The sequence below is a fragment of the Petaurus breviceps genome, unplaced genomic scaffold (genome assembly GCF_028583685.1).
Source record: "Petaurus breviceps papuanus isolate PSGF00001 unplaced genomic scaffold, PetGlider_PUasm1.0 318, whole genome shotgun sequence".
Classification (NCBI taxonomy): domain Eukaryota; kingdom Metazoa; phylum Chordata; class Mammalia; order Diprotodontia; family Petauridae; genus Petaurus; species Petaurus breviceps.
The window spans coordinates 484855-507158 of NW_027186078.1; the positions used below are offsets into that span (position 1 = coordinate 484855).

General features: G+C 41.4%; 1 protein-coding gene across 1 annotated transcript; it reads left to right on the forward strand.

The window, feature by feature from the left end:
* On the forward strand, window positions 1-21793 carry LOC138167872 (zinc finger protein 34-like). Its single transcript, XM_069096848.1, has 7 exons — window positions 1-163; window positions 2101-2250; window positions 5722-5811; window positions 9509-9693; window positions 10001-10127; window positions 10741-10851; window positions 16648-21793. Exons 4-7 carry the CDS (start codon window positions 9607-9609, stop codon window positions 18156-18158), a joined length of 1836 nt encoding a protein of 611 aa, XP_068952949.1. The 5' UTR covers window positions 1-163; window positions 2101-2250; window positions 5722-5811; window positions 9509-9606; the 3' UTR covers window positions 18159-21793.
* Window positions 21794-22304: the final 511 nt, after the last annotated feature.

The window sequence follows — 22304 nt, forward strand, 5'->3', positions numbered from 1 at the left end:
GAGGGGTGGGGCTGGGTGAAGAGAGGTCCAGAGTTCTTAGCACCTACCTAGATAATGACGCCAGCCTTGGCGTCCAGTGACATCTGGGGCTTGAATATCTGTGTGTCCCGTCCAGTTCACGTTCCAGCTTTCTTTGGAGCAGTCCCGGAGAATCAGGATCTAGGTAAAGTTCTGGAGAGCTAGGCTTGCAGGATTCCCAGCAGTCTTGAACTGTAGGCATTTCCTGGGACACGGTATCTGTCGCTCCCAAGGCTCCAACTCAGGGATCGGTTCTGGCCTGTACTCAACCTACCAGTTTCCCAAACAGAGCCAGGCCTCTCCTCAGAGAAGTGCTGCTCATCCCTAGGGACCCAGGTGCACATGGGGTCTAGGTCTGTTGGAGGATTTGCTGTCTCAGTGGTGAGGCACCAATCCTCCTCCAGGGGTTGGAAAATCAATTCAATAAACATTTATTAAACCCTCCTAGGGGTCCAGGCACTGTGCTAAGTGCTGTATACAAATATGAAAAAGACAATCCCTGCCCTTAAGGAGCTTAAAATCTAATGGAGGTAAGAGAATGTACAAAAGGAATCTGAAAAATAGCATGTGTATTTTGGGGTGGATATGGGTGGGGAAAGAACAGGAAGGCAAGAGCTAGGGCATGATGTTCTGTGGGGTTGAAACCAAGCTGAGCTGCTGATCGAAATGAAAAATTACCGGAAAAGTTCTGAGCCCTCAGTCAGCCAATAAACATTTATTTAGCTCCTACAGGGCATACCGTAGAAGAAAAGGCAAAAGACAGTCATTGCCTTCAAGGAGATTATATTCTAATGGGGGAGACAACATGCAACAAATATCTATTAACAAGTTATATATAGGATGAATAGGAAATAATTAACAATGAGAAGGCACTGGAATTAAGAGGGGTTGGGAAAGGCTTCCTGTGGGAGGTAGGATTTTAGTTGGAACTTGAAGTCAGGGAGGTCAATTGGAGCGGGGTATTCCAGACATGGGGTTCAGCCAGAGAAAATATCCAGAGCCGAGAGATTGAGAGTCTCATTCATGGAATAGCTAGGAAGCCAATATCACTATTGTATGTGTTGGAGAAGGAGGCTGGGTTGTGAAGGGCTTTGAGTGCCAAACAGAGCATTGCATATTTAATCCTGGAGGTGATAGGGAGCCTCCCTCGAGTTTATTGAGCAGTGAGTGATTTGGTCAGATCTGAGCTTTAGGAAAATCACAGCTAAATGGAGACTGGATTGGAGTGGGGAGAGACTTAAGGCAAGCAGACTTTTGTGATAGAGCAGGTGTGAAGAGAGTGGTTGCAGCGTCAAAGGAAAGACGGGGATGAGGGGGGGCAGTATTAGACGCTGCAAAGGTGAAATCGACCCGCCTAGGCTACAGATGAGGTATGGAGGAGAAGGGGCTAGGTGGTGAGAGGAGATTAAATTCTAGGAGGTGAGCCTGAAGTATCGGCAGATTCGTGTTGCCCTGTACTGTAATAGAGAAGGCAGCAGAGGCGTAGTGTTTCAGGCAGGCTTTGGGAGGAGTTTTCTGATCCACCCTCCACACCTCCAATCTGAAGGGGGAGGCACCTAAAGGCGCTGAGAAGGTGAGTATCAGAAATCGGGTCCATGCGCCGGAGATTTCTGGTGATCTACTTATCTGAGGGATAAGCATTAGAATTGAAACCAAGCTGAGCTGCTGCTCGATCCACAAAAATTTATTAAGCCCACAATCAACAAGCCTTTATTAAGCTCATAAGCCACAAGCATTTATTAAGGGCATACTGTATACCACTCATTGTGGGAATATAGAGGAAAACCAAATGTGTCTCCCTCCCCCCTGCTCCTAAGTTTCCATATATTTGTTTGTCTATACAATTAGAATATAAGCACCTTGAGGGTATGAATCACCCCGCTTTTGTAAGGTAGGCTGCGCTGAGTAGGAGGAGCATAATAAATGCATATTGACTGAACCCACATCAAATTAATACACAATGAAGGTTGGTCAGTAGCGGGACTAGCTGCAGGTAGGGAAGTTGAGCAAAGCTTATGAAAGGATGCGGCCGAAGGGCTATCGGGCTTCCAAAACCCAGAAGCCACTGAGTTCTCCTCGTAGCCTAGAGCGGCCGGGAGTGAAGCTTCGGACTTGGTTGGAGCAACTTCCGGGGGGAGCTGGAGTACGGCAACACTTCCGTCCGAGGCTGGCTCCCTCCTTTTGTGAGGGCAGTCTTATTCGGCCAGGCGATCCCGCGCCCCGGAGCTAAGGGTGAGTCCGGTATATAAATGCCAGCGGCTGTCATCGTCATCATCATTATTAACAATAATAATAATATCATCCTAGAGGTAATAGGGAGCAACTGAAGGTTTTTGAGCAAGAGAGGAGTAATATGCTCAAACTTGTGCTTTAGAAATATCAGTTTGCCAGCATCGTAGAGGATGCTTGAGGAGAGGGGGGAGGTCTAATAATCCAGGCAAGAGGTGATGAAGCCATGAACTTGGGTTATAGTCATTTTAAGTGGAGAGAAAGGAACAGATAGTATGTAAGAACCCTTATGGAGGTAGTTGGCGAGACTTTACAACTGACTAGTTGGGGGTTCTGGAGATGCAACATTTACACAGTGAAATAAATGCAGTATAATTTGGAGAGTGAGAGGGCACATAACTGTCGGTAGCAGGACAAGCTTCCAATAGGAGGAAGCGCCGGAGATGAGCCTTGGAGATGCTAATGCTTCCAAGAGGCAGCTCCGGTCAGTGAGTGTCGTCTTCTTTGCTGCGGTGCAATCCGGGGCTGTTTTTTCCCTGGCTCGTAGCCAGCTGCAGCAGCAGCTGGATGTGGTGAGAGATGAATTTCCCATCAGCCAATCGGAGACAGTTGGAAGATCTCAGAGCTGTGATTTGACTCAAAGAGTCGGCACCTCCTCGTCGCAAGAAAACCCTTTGTTTTTCAGTAAATGAGCTGCTTCGAGGTGGACTAAATGATAATCGGGGTAAGGAGTAAGGGGAGGAACTGGAGGAGTTGATGAGTTCCGTGTTCCTCTTGGTGACTCCTTTTGAGGTTTTCTTGGCAATGATACTGAACTCCAGCTCATTTTACAGATGGGCAAACTGAGGCAAACAAGGTTAAATGACTTACCCAGTGTCACACAGGTAGTAAGTGTTTGAGGCCAGATTAAAACTCAGGAAGATGAGTCTTCCTGACTCCTGGCGCCTGGCTATCTCTGCTCTATCGGCTTTGCCACCTAACTGCCCCAGGTGATGATCACTGATAATGAAGCAAGTTCAGAAGGTGATCCAATCAGGTAGATAGACTTATTACTACAGTGTTCAATGTAATAGGTATTAAGAAAACAAATACATATGAAATCTCACAATTTTTTTATACAGACTTCCTTTTTCTTTATATATTGAAACATTCACTTTTTTTTTAAATGTTAAGTTAATAATAAAAAACCCCAAAATTTAATGAAAAAAAAGGCTCCAACTACAATTTAACTCCACTGAGTGGAGAGCCTAAGGACTCCAAAAAAAGTAGGTGACTGTGTCCTTTGGAAATTTGATAGATAACTGATGCCTGTTAGGCCTTTATCAAAGTCACTAATAAAATGTGTGGTAAGCAGTACAGCCCAGGTCCCTGGAGCATCTAGATCACAGGTCATAGAATTTCAGAGTTGGAAGAGACCTCAGCATCTACTTAGACCAAACTTTAGCCTGGAGAGAAAGAGTTAAATCATTGATCATTTTATTAAGTGCTGAGAATAGTAGAAAGGAAAAGAGACCCTGCTGGTTAGGGAGCTCACAGCTGAATGGAGGAGAAAGTACAAATAACCATGTACAAATACTATAGGAGATGAACTGGAGATGTCAAAGAGAAGGTGCTGAGATTAAGAAAACTGGGCAAGGCAGGCTTTTAGTTGAGACTTGAAGGAAGCCAAGGAAGCCAGATGGTTGAGATGAGGAGCAGAGAGCCCTCATTACCTCACCTGGATTATTATAACCTGCTTGCTAGTCTCCTTGCCTCAAGTCTCTCCACACTCAACTAGATATACCTATGGATATGGTAGAATTTTCATGGGCTGTGAGGATGAGGAATTCCGGAAGAGACTTTTGTGATTAACTGAATCAGGAGAAAATTATACACAAAGAACACAAGTATGCAAATAAAAACAACACTTGCGGGCAGCTGAACTCAGATGAATTGCAGTGGCTAACATTGGCCCCCCCAGAGAACAAATAATGCATAGACTCTTGATTGAGAGGTCCTGAATGCCCAATATGCCTTCAGATGAGGCTGGTTTTGCTTAACTTTCCCTTTGTTACGAGGGTTTGATAGGAAGTAACCAATGTAAAAAAGTAAAAAAAAAATCATTAAAACTTAAAAAAAAAAAAGAAAAGTACTAGACCTGTATAATTGTGAGAAAGCTCCTTGCATCAGTCTTTGATTGGGTTTCTGGTCTTCGTAACCTTGGTTAAGGGTCTCTAAGCGCTACAGGGAGAGATGGTTCAGTTTCCCAGCCATAAAGATCCAGGTTCAAACAAAACAGTGAAGTTTTCTCCCAATCCCCACAATTGAATAAAGTTTCCTTATAAGACAGAATTTGGACTACACTCATAACTGAATAGAAACTAAGCAAGCTCCAGAATTGAATCACAAGATGAAGTCAGTGTGGTTCACTTAATTCCCACAATTAACCACTTGCTGTGCTAATCTCCATAATTCCCTCAGACCTCAGAGGCCATCTGGTCCAACCTCCTTATTTTATAGATAAGGAAAGGAAAATCCACCAAGGTCCGGTGACCTGCCTCAGGTCACACAGGTAATAAGTGGGGAGTTGGGGGAAGATTTGAGCCTAGATCTTCTGCCCTGAGAGGTTGTTGCCAGGTCCAGTGCTCTTTCCACAAGTACCACGGTCCAGTGCTCTTTCCACAAGTGCCACGAGGCCTCCCATACCACAATTCATTACAAATTGTTCTTGGGGAAAAGATGGGAAAGAGATGAGGTTGACAACAGTATGAATTTCAAGGTGACTGAATGGTCAGATTTCATTAATAGCTCGATGCCAGCCTGTAAGGCTTTAGTGTAAAGCAATGGTCATTCCCTGGCACTCTGTTCATCAGACCGCATCTGGAATATATCATGTTTAATTCAGAGAATGTTTAGGCTGGAAAAGAGAAGACTCAGTGGGGATATGTTAACCTTCTTCATATAGATCCCAAGGATTCTTATGTGGAAGAGGAACAATATTTGTTCTGTTTGGCCCCAGAAAGAAGGATTAGGATGGATGAGTGGAAATTGCAAAGAGGCAGATTTAGCCTCGGTTTCAGGAAAAACTTCTAGACAATTCGATCTGTCTTAAAGTGGGAATTCGATGCTTTGAGAGGCGTTGGATTTCCTTCATTCTTCCGTTCATGGGTGTTGACAGGTAAAGGCTGGATAAAGACTTGTTGGGTATGATGTAGAAGGCATTCTATTTTTCTAACATCTCTCCTATGTCCCCACTTTTCTCCTCTGACACTTCTACCACCCTGGTCATGCTCACAATTATGCTCTTAGTCTGAGGAGTCATTGTGATCCTCTTTATTGTTGTATTGTGTTATGGAATGATTTGTTGTGTTCTACAAATTGAAAATAAAGTAAATTTTAAATAAATGAACCCATGACAGTGGTAACGGGGGAGTCCCAGGGTGTAGTTCTGAAAACATGGCTAGTTTCACTCACAGCTGTATTTTCCTCCTTCAGTTCTGTGTTCTTCAGGGTTTTACCTGTCCTACTAAGGGAAGCCCAAGAGACAAGGAGATGGAAACCAAACTCCTACCATCTGAGCTCCAGGTGAGCTTTCCTTTCAGAGATCCTTTTGGGGCCCTAGCTTTAGTGTGGCCTCAGATCGTATTTCTTCTCTGTGAGCTTCTCTGTCTGGTAACCTTTTTTCCCCTTTAGACAGAGATCTAAAAACCCAATTCCCATGCATCAAGAGATTGTCCGAGTGTGGGGAAGAGGGTTCCCATTTGGACAGTTCCCTGATAGGCTGTGCTTCCTCTCCCCAAACACATCTGTGCAGTATTAGAGAGTTTGTAGGCTTAGGTCCTGTGGTTTTCTGAGTGATTGTGCTCAAGATGGGGGGGGGGTTCCCAGATGTTTTTGACCCCTCCCCCCATTTTAGGTTTGGAAGTATGCTCTGGTCATTTCATATAGTACAATAATACTCCATTGTATTGATTAATTACTCAATTACACAATTAATTCAGCCATTCCCCAAGCATTGGTCTTATATGTTATTGTTGAGGTTCTTTCCCACTCTAAAATTCTGTGATTCCATGGAAGTAAATGACAGCCGATCTGTACAGCTGCTGTCTGTTAGCTCTCCATTGAATTGTAGGGGAACGGTTTGTTAGCTACTTTAGTTTCTTGAATGAGGGGGTTATTTCAACACCTTTGTAAGTCAGGCTTACAGTATCCAGCCAGAAGCTCTTAAATATGACTTTTGAACTCTTTTAGTTCTGTCTCTACCACCTCTTTTTGAATTCAGTTTACTTTTTGAATTTTTATGAAAATTCATTTCAATTCCCATCATGCCTTGGGTCACACCTGGGTCCATGTAAATGGAAGCTTAATTCAGTTGGAGGGTGAAACTAGCTACTTTTTCCCTTGCCTGCTAAAGAACTGCTGTTATCTCTATATACTACTTTTTCCAATTTGACAGATATATAGTGGGGATCAGGAAAGGGATCCCTTTGCAATCCCTACCAGGTAGTTGTAGAGAACAGGAAAGCCTTCATGTAGAAGGTAATATATGAACTGAATCTTGAAGTAAGAGAGAGATTTTGGGAAGTCGAGGGGAAGAGAGAACAATTACTTTCCTGGTGTTGGGGATGACTCTGCCCAGAGGCAAGAGATGTGGTGTTGTAGGTGGGACCAGTTTGGCTGGATTGCAGAGTGCGGGAGGGAAAATAATAATGTCCAGTGAGGCTGGAGAGAGAGTTTGGGTCCAGATTGTGAAAGGATTTGAAAAGGAGATAGAGAAGTTTATATTTTATCCCACAGGGAATGAGAAACCACTAGATTTGATTAGGTGCAAGAGTGACTCTCAGTTTGGTAGCAATGTGTAAGATGGACTGGAGAGGGGAGAGACTTGAGACAAGAAGATTAATTAGGAGACTGTTAACAATAATCTAAGCAAGAGGTGATAAGAGCCTGAGCTACGGTGGCAGGAGTACGAGTAGAGAGACTAGGTGGGAAGTGAAAGATGTTGTGGAGAAAGAAATGGCAAGACTTGGCAACTGATAGATATATGGGATGAGGGAGAATGAAGAATCAAGGATTATGTTAAGGTTACAAATCTGGGAGCCAAGAAGGATGGATGGTGGTGCCTTTGACAAAAATAGAGACATTTGGAAGATGGCAGGTATTAGGGGAAAATAATTAGTTTTGTGGTGGACATTTTGAATTTGAGATATTCTCGAGACATCAAATTTGAAACATCTAGTAGGCGATTAGTGAAATAGTACTGAAGCTCAAGGGAGATACCAGTGATGGATTTATAGATCTGGGAGTCATCTTCATAGAGATGGTAGTCAAACCCATTGGAGCTGATGAGGTTGCAAAAGCAAAGAAGAGAGAGAGAAAGAGAAGAGAAAAGGGCCTAGAACAGAGCCTGGGGGAATACTCAGGTTGAAGGAGTGTCATGGATGGTGAGCCAGCAGAGCAACCAGAGAAAGAGCTGTTTGACAGCGGAGAGGAATGTCACAAAAACCCAGAGAATAGAGAATACCCAATAGCATCAATATGGGCAATAGATCAAGGAGAATGAGGAGAAAAGAACATCATTTTGGGGAATTAAGAGATTCATTGGTAACTTTGGAAAGAGTGGTTTCATTTGGGGGATAAGGTTTGAGGACAGATTCCACAGGGTTGATGCAGCAGTGAGTGATAGAAGGGAAGTATAGGAAGCAAGTGTAGACAGCTTTTTCTAGGAGTTTGGCTTATAAAGGGAGAATGCACACAGGCTTGAGGTAATGGGAGAGAGTGTAGTGAAGGTTTTTTTTAAGGATAGGGGAGACTTGGGTATAGTTGAAAACAGTAGGGAAGGTACCAGTAAACAGGGAGAGATTGAAGATGAGAGAGAGAGAGAGAGAGAGAGAGAGATTGCAATTTGCTGAAAAAAATGGAGAGTATAAGGAAAATAACATATATAGAGAGGTTGGTTTTGGCAAGGAGAAGGGCTACCTTATTGTCAGATGTTAGGGGAAAAGAGTCAAGAGTGGAGTTAATGGGGGCAGCTAGGTGGCACAGTGAATAGAGCACCAGCCCTAGAGTCAGGAGGACCTGAATTCAAATTCGGTCTCAGACACTTAACACAAAAACTAGCCATGTGACCTTGGGCAAGTCACTTAAACCCAATTGCCCTCCAAAAAAAAAGTGGAGCTAATGTTATGGGATTTTGAAAGGAGAATGGGAGAAGAAGGAGCTCCAGTCTAATGGCCTCAGTTTCCTCAGTAAAGTTAGAGATCAGATTTTTAGGTGAGGGAAGGGGAAGAGGAGAGAGGAAGGTATAGGAGGTTTGAGGAGGGAAGAGAAGGTTTCAAATATCTTTTATGAAGAGTGAGATAAAGAATCTGTTAGAGATTAAAAAAAACCCTGTCCTTGCCACAGTGAAGGGCCAGTGAATTTAAAATGTACCCAGTCATCCCAGTTACGTGACATCCTCCAAGTTGTTTCAACAGCCCACAAATGTGAGTAGAGGTGGTTGGTTGTGGGAATAATCCGGGTTGAGTCTGGGCAAAAAGATGGACAAGGGGTGAGGGATTTGAGAGCAGAGAATGATGTAGAGTTGACTAACTCTAATTCAGGATAGTTGGCTAACTATAGAGTCAGGATTGGAAAGGGAGGAAAGTAAAATCAAAGCAGGGCTAGTGGCCCAAGAATCTGTTTGAGAGTAGACAGACCAGAGGTCTTACTGATGATAAAGAATAGGTTTAGTAGAGGTGAGGCATAGAGAGAGATGGAACAATGGAAGATAACGGTAAGATAGAAGTTGACTTTGTGGGCACCTGGTCCTCCCTGAGTTCATTTAACTTTATTAGCATTAGAACTGGTCAGCTTTATATTTAGATTAGCTTTAGACTTAAAATACATTAGCTTCTCACAAGCCTCATCCACTTTCCATTTGAATATTTGTTTCTCTCTCAGCCCCCTTTCAAAATACTGCTCTCCCTATGGCCTGTCGGGCCTGTTTCTCCTCATCCATTTTGAAATTCTGGGCTCCCCCTGAATCCTTGCTCTCTGAAAATCTACCTGTGAGCTCTGGTGCTTTCAAGGCAGTCTGAGCCTCTCTGACTGGCTGCCGAGTCTTTCGGAAGAGAAGTGAATAAAGGAGCTCGGTGACCTTTACGTTCTGAGCGCAGTCTCAACTCTTCTTCCTTAGGCTGTCTGGCACATTTTTGTTTGCCAAGTCTATAGTTTCATGGAAACACACAGAATTTTTTCCAGAAGTATTCATGGATAAATCTGAACTTTTGTTTGCTTTCAGGAACTTGTAAAAGGCTCTTCCCTGTTTTGGAAGGAACTCCTGAAGTCTAGCTAACTTCCTGGACAAAGAAATTGCTGGAAACTTTTGTGTGCTGTTCTATGGAACTTTCCCACAACCCTCTTGTCAGCCCTGATGAGGATAATGGAGATTTGAATCCTCTGAGTTTGGGGGCGATAGTCTTTGGGGTAATTCCTCCAAGTTTTTGCAATCTAAACTCCATTTTGTCTAGCTTCTTCTTTATCCTATTCTCCATCCCTTTGTAGGACTTTCTGTCTTAGCCTTAATTCCCTTTGGTGAAATATGAGTTATTTTTTGAACAGGATAAATACTACTAAGGGAGAACAATCTAAAAATGAGTGCTATCCCAAAGTAGAAGAGGGGGTTAGTTACCCTTCATTAGAGAGCTCCAAGCAGAGGTCTGCAAGGCCGCCACTTCTACCTCTGACCCCAGGGCAAAGGATGGTTACTTTTCCTTGGAACGTGTTGTTTCAGGAGTCAGTGGTGTTTGAGGACGTGGCTGTGTACCTCACCCAGGAGGAGTGGGAATGTCTGGACCTTGCTCAGAGGTGTCTCTACAGAGATGTGATGCTGGAGAATTATGAGAACATGACCTCACTAGGTAAGGCCTTTCCCTGGGACTCAGGCCTGAATTTCTTAGCTGTCTGCTTTATAATAACTATGGGGTCTGAAGGATTTGGGTGACTTAGGGCTTTGTATTCAGGGATGAAGGATTCTTGATCTTATATTGCACAGAAAGGGTCTCCTTTCTCCTTTCTGTTCTTTGACCATAGACTGTTCTAGACAGAGCTAGAAATAGGTTACTTCCTTGACTTCTCCATGAACCTGCACGTTTCCCATCCTCTGAATTCCTTCTAGGAGACCTAGCCTCACTGTCTTTGGCCCAGAACTGTCACCAAGATCCAATTTGGACATAACCCAGAGGTGAGAGTTTCCTCTTCCAACTTCTCATAAGTTGGAGATGTGAGCTCATAGTTTTCAGGGGCCAGGTCACCTTGACCTCCCTGTTTCCTTGACCTCCCTCATCCTATGGGTAACACAGTCCTGGAATTCTTCCAGAGGGTGAATAGTCCTTTCTAGGCCTTCCTGTTGAAGTCTCTCTGGACAGTTCTTTCCTCCTCCCACCTGGTGCTTATAGATCCAAGGGCTGGGCCTGAGCTTGGCCTTTTAACCCAGGACAAACCACCAGGCCCTATTTCCTTTCTCACAAGCAGGATTTCCCATGTCCAAACCTGATGTGATCTTCTGGCTGGAGCAAGAAGAGTCATGGGTCCTGGACATGCAAGGAACTGCCAGGAGAGAGACCTTGAGAGAGAGCTACTCAGGTGAGTTGGGAAATGGAGAATCTTTCCTTCCTTTAGTCTTGTGTCATCATTATTGTCATTAGTATTGTGTCATCATTTTACAGATGAGGAAACTGAGACAAACAGGTTTAAGTGACTTGCCTAGAGTCACACAGCTAGTGAGAGTCTGAGGCCAGATTTGAATTCTGGAAGGTGGGTCTTCCTGGTTGCAGATCTCGCACTAATTTGCAAAGCTCCTATTCTATGTTCCTTGGTGTACTATGTGGTTTTAGAAACAAAGGAAATAAAAGGCATAGTCCTGGCCTTGGGAGAGTTCATTCTTAGGTTTGGGTAAATGGAAACAGAAAAAAATGAAACAATCAGGAAACAGTTATTGGCACAATATGGAGCGATGGCAGAATAAGACACCAGCAGTACATGTAAATGCCAAGGAGATGCAGGGCTAATCAGGGCAGGCTTATCAGAGGAGGCAACAATTGGATTTTTCATTGTAGGAATCATGGGACATGGATTGACAGCAGAGGAGGAAGGATTATTTTAGTTGGAAAGAATAAGGAAGAGGAATGGCTTAGAAATAGGGAGAAGGAAGGTTGGGGTGGGGGAAAGAGATTGATTTAATTGGAGTGTACAAGGTGGAAGTAACCAAACACAAATCAGTAACCAAGCATTAAAGACTAGGTTGAGGAGTCTAGTTTTGATAGTAAAATGCATCAGGACATCCCCTCTGTACTTTCCCCTCTGTAGCAATGGGAGCAATTAGCTAAAACTATGTTTTAATAGTTAATTGCATAAAGTTTAGTTTAGGAGTCAAGAAGCATGTATTAACCATTAGCAATGTGCCAGGTACTGTCCGAAGCAGTGGGGATACAGAAGGAGGTAGAAGACAGTCTTCATCCTCCAAGATCTCACAACAAGCAACCAAATAGACACCAACAAGATCATTCTGGCAGCTCTGATTAATTTGTCATCTGCCAGTGTCTATATGAAGACAGGAGTTGATTGTGTGGGATGCTGTAACAGAAGCTGCACAAAGGATTTGAAAACATCTGTGCCAGGGGCAGGTAGGGGGCACTATGTATAGAGCACCGGCCATGGAATCAGGGGGACCTGAGTACAAATCTGGCCTGAGACACGAGCTGTGTGACCCTGAGCAAGTCACTTGATCTTGATTGATGCAAAAAAACCAAACCAAAGCAAAAAAAAAAAAAACAAACCCATCTGTGCCACATGTAACCAGACTCATTGTTTATCCAGCCCAGGATGTAGGCCCTTATAGTGGTCTCTAGGATCAAGTTGTGGAAGGTCTTAGTTCTATTGATTGTTATCATCAGCATGTTAAGTACACGCTCCTATGACATTCTAAATTTGCCTAATAGCTTCTTTTGGATTTTTTCTCACTTTAAATCCTTCTTATGGTAATGTTGGTTAATCAGTTTAGTAAACTCTGGGTGGTAGACCTAGGCATAAAAGGATGTAGCTATCTGGGTAGAATTCCCCATTTGACTAAATTGAATATTACTATTACTAACTAACACCTGAATTTGGAATATATGTGGTAAATGTGGAGTTCTTTATCACAGACCCAATTAGTTTATCAACCCAATAATACACCTTATAAAAGAGTTCTCAGAGCTTCATTAGACTTGAATTCTTCTTCCCCCAAATGTGTGGCTCTTATCCCAATAGGCGTTATGTTAATAAATTTTCAGTGATCTTACTTTTCACTATAGATGCTTCTACTTGCCTGATACAGAAATAAGATTCACTGGTTTGTAATTCCCCAGATTCCATTCTGGATGGACCAAAGTGCTAGCAGTTCACTGGTCTTGCATATAGTAGTAATTTTTCCAGACAGATCACATTTTTTTTTTTAAGCAATTGGGGTTAAGTAACTAGCTCAAGGTTACATGGCCAGTTATTTCTGGGTGTGGTGCTAAGTGTCTGAGCCCGGATTCGATCCCAGGTCATCCCTAGGTTATCCTGACTCTGCGACCAGTGCTCCTACTTGCTGTGCTACCTGGCCGCCCCCAGATCACATATTTTGGCCACTGATGCAATAGATCTGCCTTCAAAACTTCCTATTTCCTGACATCTGATTATATTGAGTGATCTCGTTCTGTCCACATTAGATCTGGAACATTCTGTGCATTTGTATTTACTATTGTTTGAGTTTAGAACCCTGAACTGTCTATTCCAAACGTTTGTGAGTAGGAATTTCTCTGGTGTCTCCCCCACAAAATACCAAAGTAAATACATGTTTTCATTCCTCTGCCCTCTTTTCATCCCTGATCATGTGTATTGCATTATGACCACCAGGTGGCTGTATGTATAGTCTTTGTCTTTTTGTCTTATGATGATGGATTTAAAGGACTTGTTATGAGTTTGAGTCCTTTGCAAAATGTTCCTTGAATTCTTTTACTCCATTCATGTCTTGTTTACCCATGGCCTGCCATATTCTACAGCTTCTCCATTCTCCTTGCTTGGGCTGCCTTCCCAATTTAAAAAAGTTTTTTTTCCTTGGATGGATTCTTTCCCATTACTAATTAACCGTACCTGGCTTCTGTTAAATCCTAGTGATCTTCAGAATTTAATAATCACTAAATTTATGTAGGCTTTAAAGGCTGCTATTACTTGTTTAAATAGTTCAGGGTGAATTTGCTTTAATTGTATGCCATGTCTTTTTCTCAGGCTTCTTGATTTTTATTAATTCTGATCTTAGCTTTGCTGATGTCTTCCTGACATAGACAGCCTCTTAGGGAGACATTCAATCTTCTTTACAATTCACATCTTCTCCTGTCTGCTAATATGGTGCTTGCTATGCCCAGCACCTAATGATTTTTTTTTCCTCAAGGTAAGTGTTCTTGGGGTGGCTAGGTGGCACAGTGAATAGAGCACCAACCCTGGAGTCAGGAGGACCCGAGTTCAAATCCGACCTCAGACACGTGACACATTTACTAGCTGTATGACTTTGTGCAAGTCACTTAACCCCAATTGCCCTCCAAAAAGCAAAAAAAAAAAAGTAAGCGTTCTTGCTATAAAGCATGAGATTTCTGTGAAATCTTCTAGCTTTCCTTATTCCTTCTTCCCAAAGCATGCTGTCCTATAGCAGAATGTATACTGGCTTAATTTGGAAAGTCATAATAAATTTTTTTTATAGAATTTCTCAATTTACTTCATTCTCAATAACTAATGTTGGTACATAAGTTGCAATTATTTTCATGGTGGCCTTTTTGCAAATACTTGTGTTTAGTACTATTATATATGATGATCTATGAAATATTGTTTTTTATTGCTTTTAGCATCATGATAAAACGTGCTCTGCCAGCTCCTTTATTAGCTTCTCCAAGGAATATCTGTGAGCCATCCTCCCATTGCGGCAACTTCCTTTTTTCTTTTGGTTTCATTTATAGCAAGAATGTCAAAACTAATGTGATTCACCTCTCTAAAGATATGCCCACTAGTTGGCCACTGGCCAAGAATGTCATATTTAGAGAACCAGCAGTCAAGCTGTGTGCTTCTTAACATTCTTTTTCCTGGTCATGCCAGCATCACTGCAGAAAGAGCTCTACATTTCACATTTTTCTTTGTTTCATGAGTTGCTGTGGCCAGAAAAATTCATTAGCTGGTAACCAATGGGCTTCTTCATGACTAATGAAATTGAACCTTGGAAAATAGCCTTGGTCTGTTGCTAGCGCTAGCCATTCTAGAATTTCTATCATGGTAAAGGCTTCTGGAGTTTACGTTCAGCTTTCATAGCCTTCAGGAACCCAGAGTCATGCCCATGACACAGCAGTTCATCAGAATAAGACTGGAGTTGCTGAACAACTTAACTCTAAACTATTTAAATATGAAATCTCTATGGGAAATGGGGAACAGAAATTGTATTGATATGAACTACAACATTTTTATTCAGAAGATTAATTAATATAAAGTAATTGGGAAGGGAAAAGGGAACAAGAATTTATTAAATACCTACTCAGTGCCAGACATTGTTGTAAACACTTTACAAATATTATCTTATCTGGCCAATTACCACAGAAAGGACCCTCAAGAACCCAGTAATCTCCTTAGTGATGAAACATCTAACTTAGCAGAGAGAGATGGCTGCCAAAGGCAACGCTGGGTTAGAATATAAACTCACTTGGGAATTGAACACATATTCTCTAAAAATCCTAACTCAGTCCTACTATCTTTACTCTCTGTCTTCCCCGAAACTCCTTTGCTTTACAAATAAATTCCCTGAAAAAGTTGTTTATGCTTATTTGATGCCTTTATGTCTCTTCTCACTCTTTTCTAAACTCTCTGCAAACTGGCTTCTGGTCTTATCATTCAACTGAAGCAGCTCTTGTCAGAGTTACTAGTGCTTCCTTAATTGCCAGATCAAATGGCCTTCTTTGCTCAGTCCTTAGTGTTCTTGATCTTTCTACAGTACTTGACCCTGCTGACTACTTTGTCTTCCTGGATGCTTTCTCTCTGGATTTTCACGACTCTGCTTTCTCTTGGTTCTCTTTTTACCTGTCTATCTTTCAGTCTCTTTTGTAGGATTTCATCCATATCATACCCACCAACTGGGAGTCATTCTCCTGAAGTGCTGTCTGAGGCCCTCTTTTATATTCTCTTATCCTATCAGCTCCCATGGATTTAGTCATCATCTCTATGCAGATGACAGCCAGATCTATTTATTCAACTTTTGTCTCTCTCCTAAACTATAGTCTTATATCATCAATTATTTATTAGACATTTCAGATTACATGTCCCATAGACATCTTAGATGCATGTCTAAAACAGAACTCATTATCTTTCCCCCAAAATCTACACCTCTTCTGTACTTCCCAATTACTGTTAATTATATCCCAATTCTTCCAGTAACTCAGCTTCACAACCCTGGCATCATTCCCCCCCACCCCCCATATCCAGTCAGTTGCCAAATCTCATAATTTCTTTCCCCACAACATCTCTCTCATTTGTCTTCTTTTCTGTATTCACACATCTACCACCCCAGTTCATTTCCTCTATCTTGAACTATTTCAACATCCATCCAGCCTCCCTGCCTCATCTTTTCCCACTCTAACCTCCAGAAAGAGGTCTGATCATGTTATCCCCCTGTCCTCACAGTTTAATCTCTAGTGGCGCTCTATTACCTTTAGGATGAAATTTAAATTCTCCTTCTGGGTGTTTAAAGCTCCTAACAACATGGCCCCTTTCTCTGTTTCTATATACTGTTCCTCTCTATATTCTGTGGCAAGATTGGCGGTTCACAGGCCAGACAAAAACAAGTGGTAGGTCAGATTTGGCCCTTGGGCCATAGTTTGCTGACCCCTGCTCTATAGTCTAACCATACTAATCCCCTTGTTCTTCTTTATATGCAACACACCATCTCCTATTTCTGTGTCTTATCACTGACTATGCCCTGTGACTGGAATGATTTCCCTTCTCACTTTCAACTCTTAGAATCTATGACTTCCTTCCAGATCCAAGTCCAGGGCCACATTCTACAGGAGGCCTTTCCTAGTTCCCTTTAGCTACTAGTGTCTTTACCTCTAAGGTTACTTCTATCTATTCAGTATGTATCTATTTATATGATGTATCATGCAGATTGCATGGGGTGTCTACCATAATTTTGAAATGCTTCACCACTCTCACCTGTGTGTATGAATACCTATTCACTCTCTGGGCTGGCATATTCAGTGAAACCTACTATCACCTTGGTGGTTCAAAGCTAATTTTCTTTGGGATGGATCCATTGCATTCTAGCAACTTCCTTTCTGTCAGAATAAAGATCAGGTGAAACTTTATATTTTGTACTTATTTTTTCAGATTATGATAATAGAAATGACAATAAGGAGTCAAATCCAAAGGAAGAAATTCCTGAAGAGGTGGGATCACCGTGGATGGTGTCAGAAAGATTTGCCCAGGATGTTTCCCAAGGCTCTGAATTTAGTAAACTTGATGGATGTGTAGGAAGTTTAGTGAGACAACTGGAAAATATCACCGTGAAAAATCTAAAGAATTCTTTTTCCCTGGAGAATGGTTTCAAGCCAGTGGCAGTGAGAGCCCCTACTGGGAAGAAAAGTCATGAATATACTGAATTTGGGAGAAACTTCAGCTTAAGTTCAAATCAGAGAGTTCCTGCAGGAGAGAAATCCTATCAACACGATACATGTAGCCAGTGCTTTAAATGGAATTCACAGCTTAGCAACCATGGAAGTACCAACATATCCAAAATTACTTATGAACATAATGAATCTGAGAAAGGCTTCAGTCACAGTTCAGTACTTAATGAGGATCAAATAATTTCTATTGGAGAGAAATCCTTTGAATGTAGTGATTGTAGGAAAACCTCTGATCACAACTCCAATCCCATTCAACATCATATGATTCATGCTGAAGAAAAACCCTGTAAACAAAGTGAATGCAGGAAAGATTTCAATCAGATTTCTAATCTTATTGGGGGTCAGAGAAACAATCAAAGAAGGAAATCTGATGAACATGAGGAAAGTGGGAAAACCTTTAAACAGAGTGCACATCTTATCCTACATCAGAGTATTCATAATGGAGAGAAGCCATATAAATGTAGTGAATGTGGGAAAACTTCTGATCAAAGATTCAGTTTTATTCATTATCAAAGAACATGTAATCTGAAGAAGCCCTTTACCTGTAATGAATGTGGGAAAACTTTTAATACAAGTTCCTCCCTTATTCAACATCAGAGAGTTCATAATGGAGAGAAACCGTATGGATGTAATAAATGTGGAAAAGCCTTTAATCAGGTCTCACGCCTTATCTGCCATCAAAGAATTCACACAGGAGAAAAGCCCCATGAGTGCAATATATGTGGGAAAGCCTTCACTGACCGACCAGTCCTTATTCAACACCGAAGAGTTCACACTGGAGAAAAACCCTATGAGTGTAAGGAATGTGGGAAAACTTTCAGCCAGATGTCAACCCTTATTAAACATCAGAGAATACATAGTGGAGAAAAACCATATGAATGCAATGAATGTGGGAAAGCTTTCAGTCAGAGTACATGCCTTATTTATCATCAACGAATCCATACTGGAGAGAAACCTTATCATTGCAATGAATGTGGGAAAGCATTCAGTGCACGCTCATCCCTTACTCAGCATCATAGAATTCACACTGGAGAGAGACCCTATGAGTGCAGTGAATGTGATAAAACCTTCAGTAATCGTTCATGCCTTATTAAACATCATAGAATTCACACAGGAGAAAAGCCTTATGAGTGTAACAAATGTGGGAAAGGCTTTACCCAGAGTTCTAACCTTATTCAACATCAAAGAATTCATACAAGAGAAAAAATCCCATGAATGTAATATATGTGGCAAATCCTTTAGTGAGCACTAAATCCTTATTCAACTCCAAAGAGTTCACACTGGAGAATAATGTTATGAGTGTATGGAACATGGGAAAACTTTCAGCCAAATGTCAGTCCTTATTAAACATCAGAAAACATGTAGTGGAGAGAGATCCTGTTAATGCAATGTATGTGGAAAAACCTTCAGTGATCATTCAGACTTATTAAACATCATAGAGTTCACATGAGAATGTGACAAATGTGGGAAAAACTTAAAGTTTATTTAACCTTATTTAACATCAAAGAATTAACACTGGACAGAAACCTTAGGAATGTAATTAGTATTAGAAGTAGCCTTCAGCCAGAGAGCAGGGGAAGTCATACTGGAGTGAAATCCTATGAATGTAATAAAGTTTTTAACTAGAAAACACACCTTATACAACATCAAAGAATTCGTGCTGGAGAGAAACCATGTACAGGTAATAAATATCTAAAAGCCCTTAGAGTTCTAATCTTATTTTTTCATCAAAGAGTATATAATGGTAAGAAACCCTGTGAGTGCAGTGAAATGTGGGAAAGCCTTTAGTGTACACTCACACTTCATTTCAACATCAGAAGATTCATCCTGCAGAGAAACCTTATGAATGTAATGAATGTATAAAAGCCTTCAGCAGAAGAAAACAATTCTGCATCCCAAGAGTCATCCTAGAGAGAAGCCCTACTTCTTCCAAAAAATTCCAAATTCATTGAATGTAGAAAAGCCTTTAATCATAGCTTCCTCCTTTTTCAGTATCATAGATTTTACATCAGATAATAGCCTTGTCAATGAATCAATCAACAAGCATGGGAAGAACTGGCAAAGTACTGACAAAGCCATTTGACTTCACCCCATAGATGACTGCAAACTGCTTCAAGGCGTGGCCACTTTCCTATTGACTCGTATCGTGTTGCTCTCTTTAGCTCAGTGCTATGTAAAAATTAGTTTTTTGATAAATGTTTTTGGCATGTTTGATATGTGTGGGAAAGGCTTCTCATGGAATTTGCCTATTGCCCCACAGGGGATCAGGAAATCAATGCCAAAGAAAAGGTTCTAAAAATAAATGAGATGGTCACAGCCAAATTAAGCTTATTTATCATCAGAGAATGGGGTGAATTGGGTAGAGAAACTTGACTTCTGGTCAATCTTCTCACATAGTATTTCTCAGCCACAATGAGCAGTGCATTTCCTACATTAAGAAAAGGTATGCCCCTCACACCCTTGAAAAAAAAAATCCATTTAGAACAAAGGGTCTTAAGCTAGGGTTCATGGGCACTGAAGGGGGTCAGCAGATAGATTTCAAGATGTCTCTAAACTTGTATGGGAAAAAATAATTATCTCTATTAGCTGAAATTTATCATTTCTTTCATTTATGAATTAAAAAAATTTATTTTGAGAAGGCATCCATAGGATGTACCAAAGGGGTTTATGACACAAAAAGTTAAGAACCTTTGATTTAGGATAAGAAAAAAGGAAAGACTTCTGAATCTAGTTTCCTCATTTCTTTTTCATTTTTTGGAGGGGCAAAAGCAAGGCAATTGGGGTTAAGTGACTTGCCCAAGGTCACACGACTAGTAAGTGTCAAGTGTCTGAAGCCAGATATGAACTCGGGTCCTCCTGACTCCAGGGCTGGTGCTGTATTCACTGTATCACCTAGCTGCCCCTTCGTTTCTAAAGTGAAGGGACTGAACTAGTTGGCTTCCAAAGTTCCATCTCTAGGTCTGTGATCCTGTGTTCTTGGTATAGATTTCTTGTTGATATTCAGCACTGGGATAGATACAGCAACTTACCTTTGTTTTGCTAGTTACTCCTTACTACCCTTCCTGTGATTGTAGCAAGGTTTAGATCTGTAGTTATAGACTTCTTTCTGAGAAAATACCAAAAGCCTTTACTTTTACTAGAGTTTTTTTTTTTAAGAGACAGATCTTCAAAGCTTTTTTTTCTAGGTCATTTCTAAGGGAAGGGAGTCATTACCACATGATCTTTCTACATTTTTGGAGTTGGTCACATGAGACCATCTTCCTGAAAATCTTTAGCTGCACAGTACAACTACACAGTACAACAGCTCTTTGCTTCAGAGGCCACTTTAGTACCTCAGCTAAACTTTCTCATTCCTAAGTTCGCTAACTCTCCTTGTATCCCCTGCCTTGCCATTGGCTTTAGGAACTCAAATATTTATATTGATTATTATTATATTGATGATTCTTTTTTACCTTGGTCTTACTGTTCATTTCTGTTCAGATTGCACAACCTCCCATCTCGATCCCCAAGATCTCTCTCTCCAATCTACCTTTATTACCCTTGGTCACTTTACAGTAGACACACTGTCCCTCACCATAGGAAATACATGTAACCACAGTCTCCATATTTTTCAACTCTTCTAGTGCCTTACTCCTACACGACTTTTTTTGGTCTTTATCATGACTTTCCATCCAATCCCAAAGTTCCTTGGCCATAAGCAAGTCATTTTCCCTCATTGGACCTCAGTTTCCATTTTCACCTCCTCAATATAAGTATTCCCCAAGATTTTTCCTTGACCCCCTTTTTCTCTTGACTCTCACCTGGCAATGTCATCTATTCCCACAGATGCAACCTCTGCCCAGATTTATTCCCCATCTTTATGCCTATTTCCTGACCCTTTTCCAAATTCTAGATGTTTATCTTCAATGTTCCTCTGAAAATTCAATTCACAAACATTTAAAACTGAAAGATCTCTCAGGTCAACTTTTTTCAAGCTCCTTTTACAGATGAGGGAATGGAGGCCCAGAAAAGTTTAGTAACTTAATCAAGGTCATTCTGTTAGGAAGGGTTAGAGCTGGATGTAAATCTAGTTACTCTTGAAACCAAATCCAGAACTCTTTCTAGTATCAGTCAGTCAGCTAGGTGGCACAGAATATAGAGTGCTAGACTTGCTGTTAGAAAGACTTGAATTCCAATCCTACATCAGATGCTAGCTTTATAACCCTGAGGTCACTTAATCTCTCAGCCTCAGTTTCCTCACCTGTAAAAGGGGGATAATAATAGCACCTACTTTTTGGAGTTATTGTAAAAATCAAATGAGATAACATGTAAACTGCTTTGTAAACCTGTAAGTGCTATATAAATGCAAGCTATTAATATTAATTATTAAGCACCTAATATGTACCAGGTACCATACTAGTGGATGAGGGTAAGACAGAAAGCATGCTGCCTCTCCGCATAGCACCTGCTACCTTTAAAACACTAGGGATGGTCCCAGGAGCTGGGGCCGAAAAAACAACCACAAAACACTCCTCGGCCTGAGGAGCTTCCATATCCCTGTAGGGATCTGACAGGTACATAGAAAAGTAAATCCAAAGTAATTTGGGGAGAGAGGGAGCACTGCTTACTGAGGCTCTCAAGAAATATTTATATAAGGAGACAAAGATAGATCTGGAAGGGAAGGATTTCAGTGAGGAGACAAGGAGGTCATCCCATACATCTCTCCCTGAATTTGTTACCAATACGTCAAACTCAGTGTGCCCAGTCCTTAGCCCAGTGCTTGGCATGTAATAGGTGCTTAATAAATGCTTGTTGACTTGGACTCATTTGCTTCCCTCCTCTTGATGTTCTTTCAATGGCACCACAGAGTCTTCCCATATTTGGAAGGGTTTTGTTTGTTTGTTTGTTTTTGCTTTTTTGGAGGGGGGAAGTCAGGGCAATTGGGATTAAGTGACTTGCCCAAGGTCACCCAGCTAGTAAATGTTAAGTGTCGGAGGCTGAATTTAAACTCAGGTCCTCCTGACTCCAGGATTGGTGCTCTATTCACTGTGCCACCTAGCTGCCCCTTTTTTGTTTTGTTTTTGTTTTTTTAGAGTCTTCCCATATTTGAAACTGAAATCTTTGCTTCTTCCCTCTTCATTTTTTCATCCAAGGCCCATCCCAGTTACTTCAGAGGAAATTTAGCTTTCCTCTGATAGGATTTATCCCTTCCTTCTTTCACCTTCTCCCATTCCTCGGTGACTTCATCAGTGGCACTGATGATCCTTCTAATCTTGGCTTCACAGTTCCTCTTTGGGATGGAATTCCAGGGTTCATTTCTGTGTACTTTCAGAGTAATGGTGTATTATATTTTTGAGGCAATAGGAGCACTTTCCTTACCTG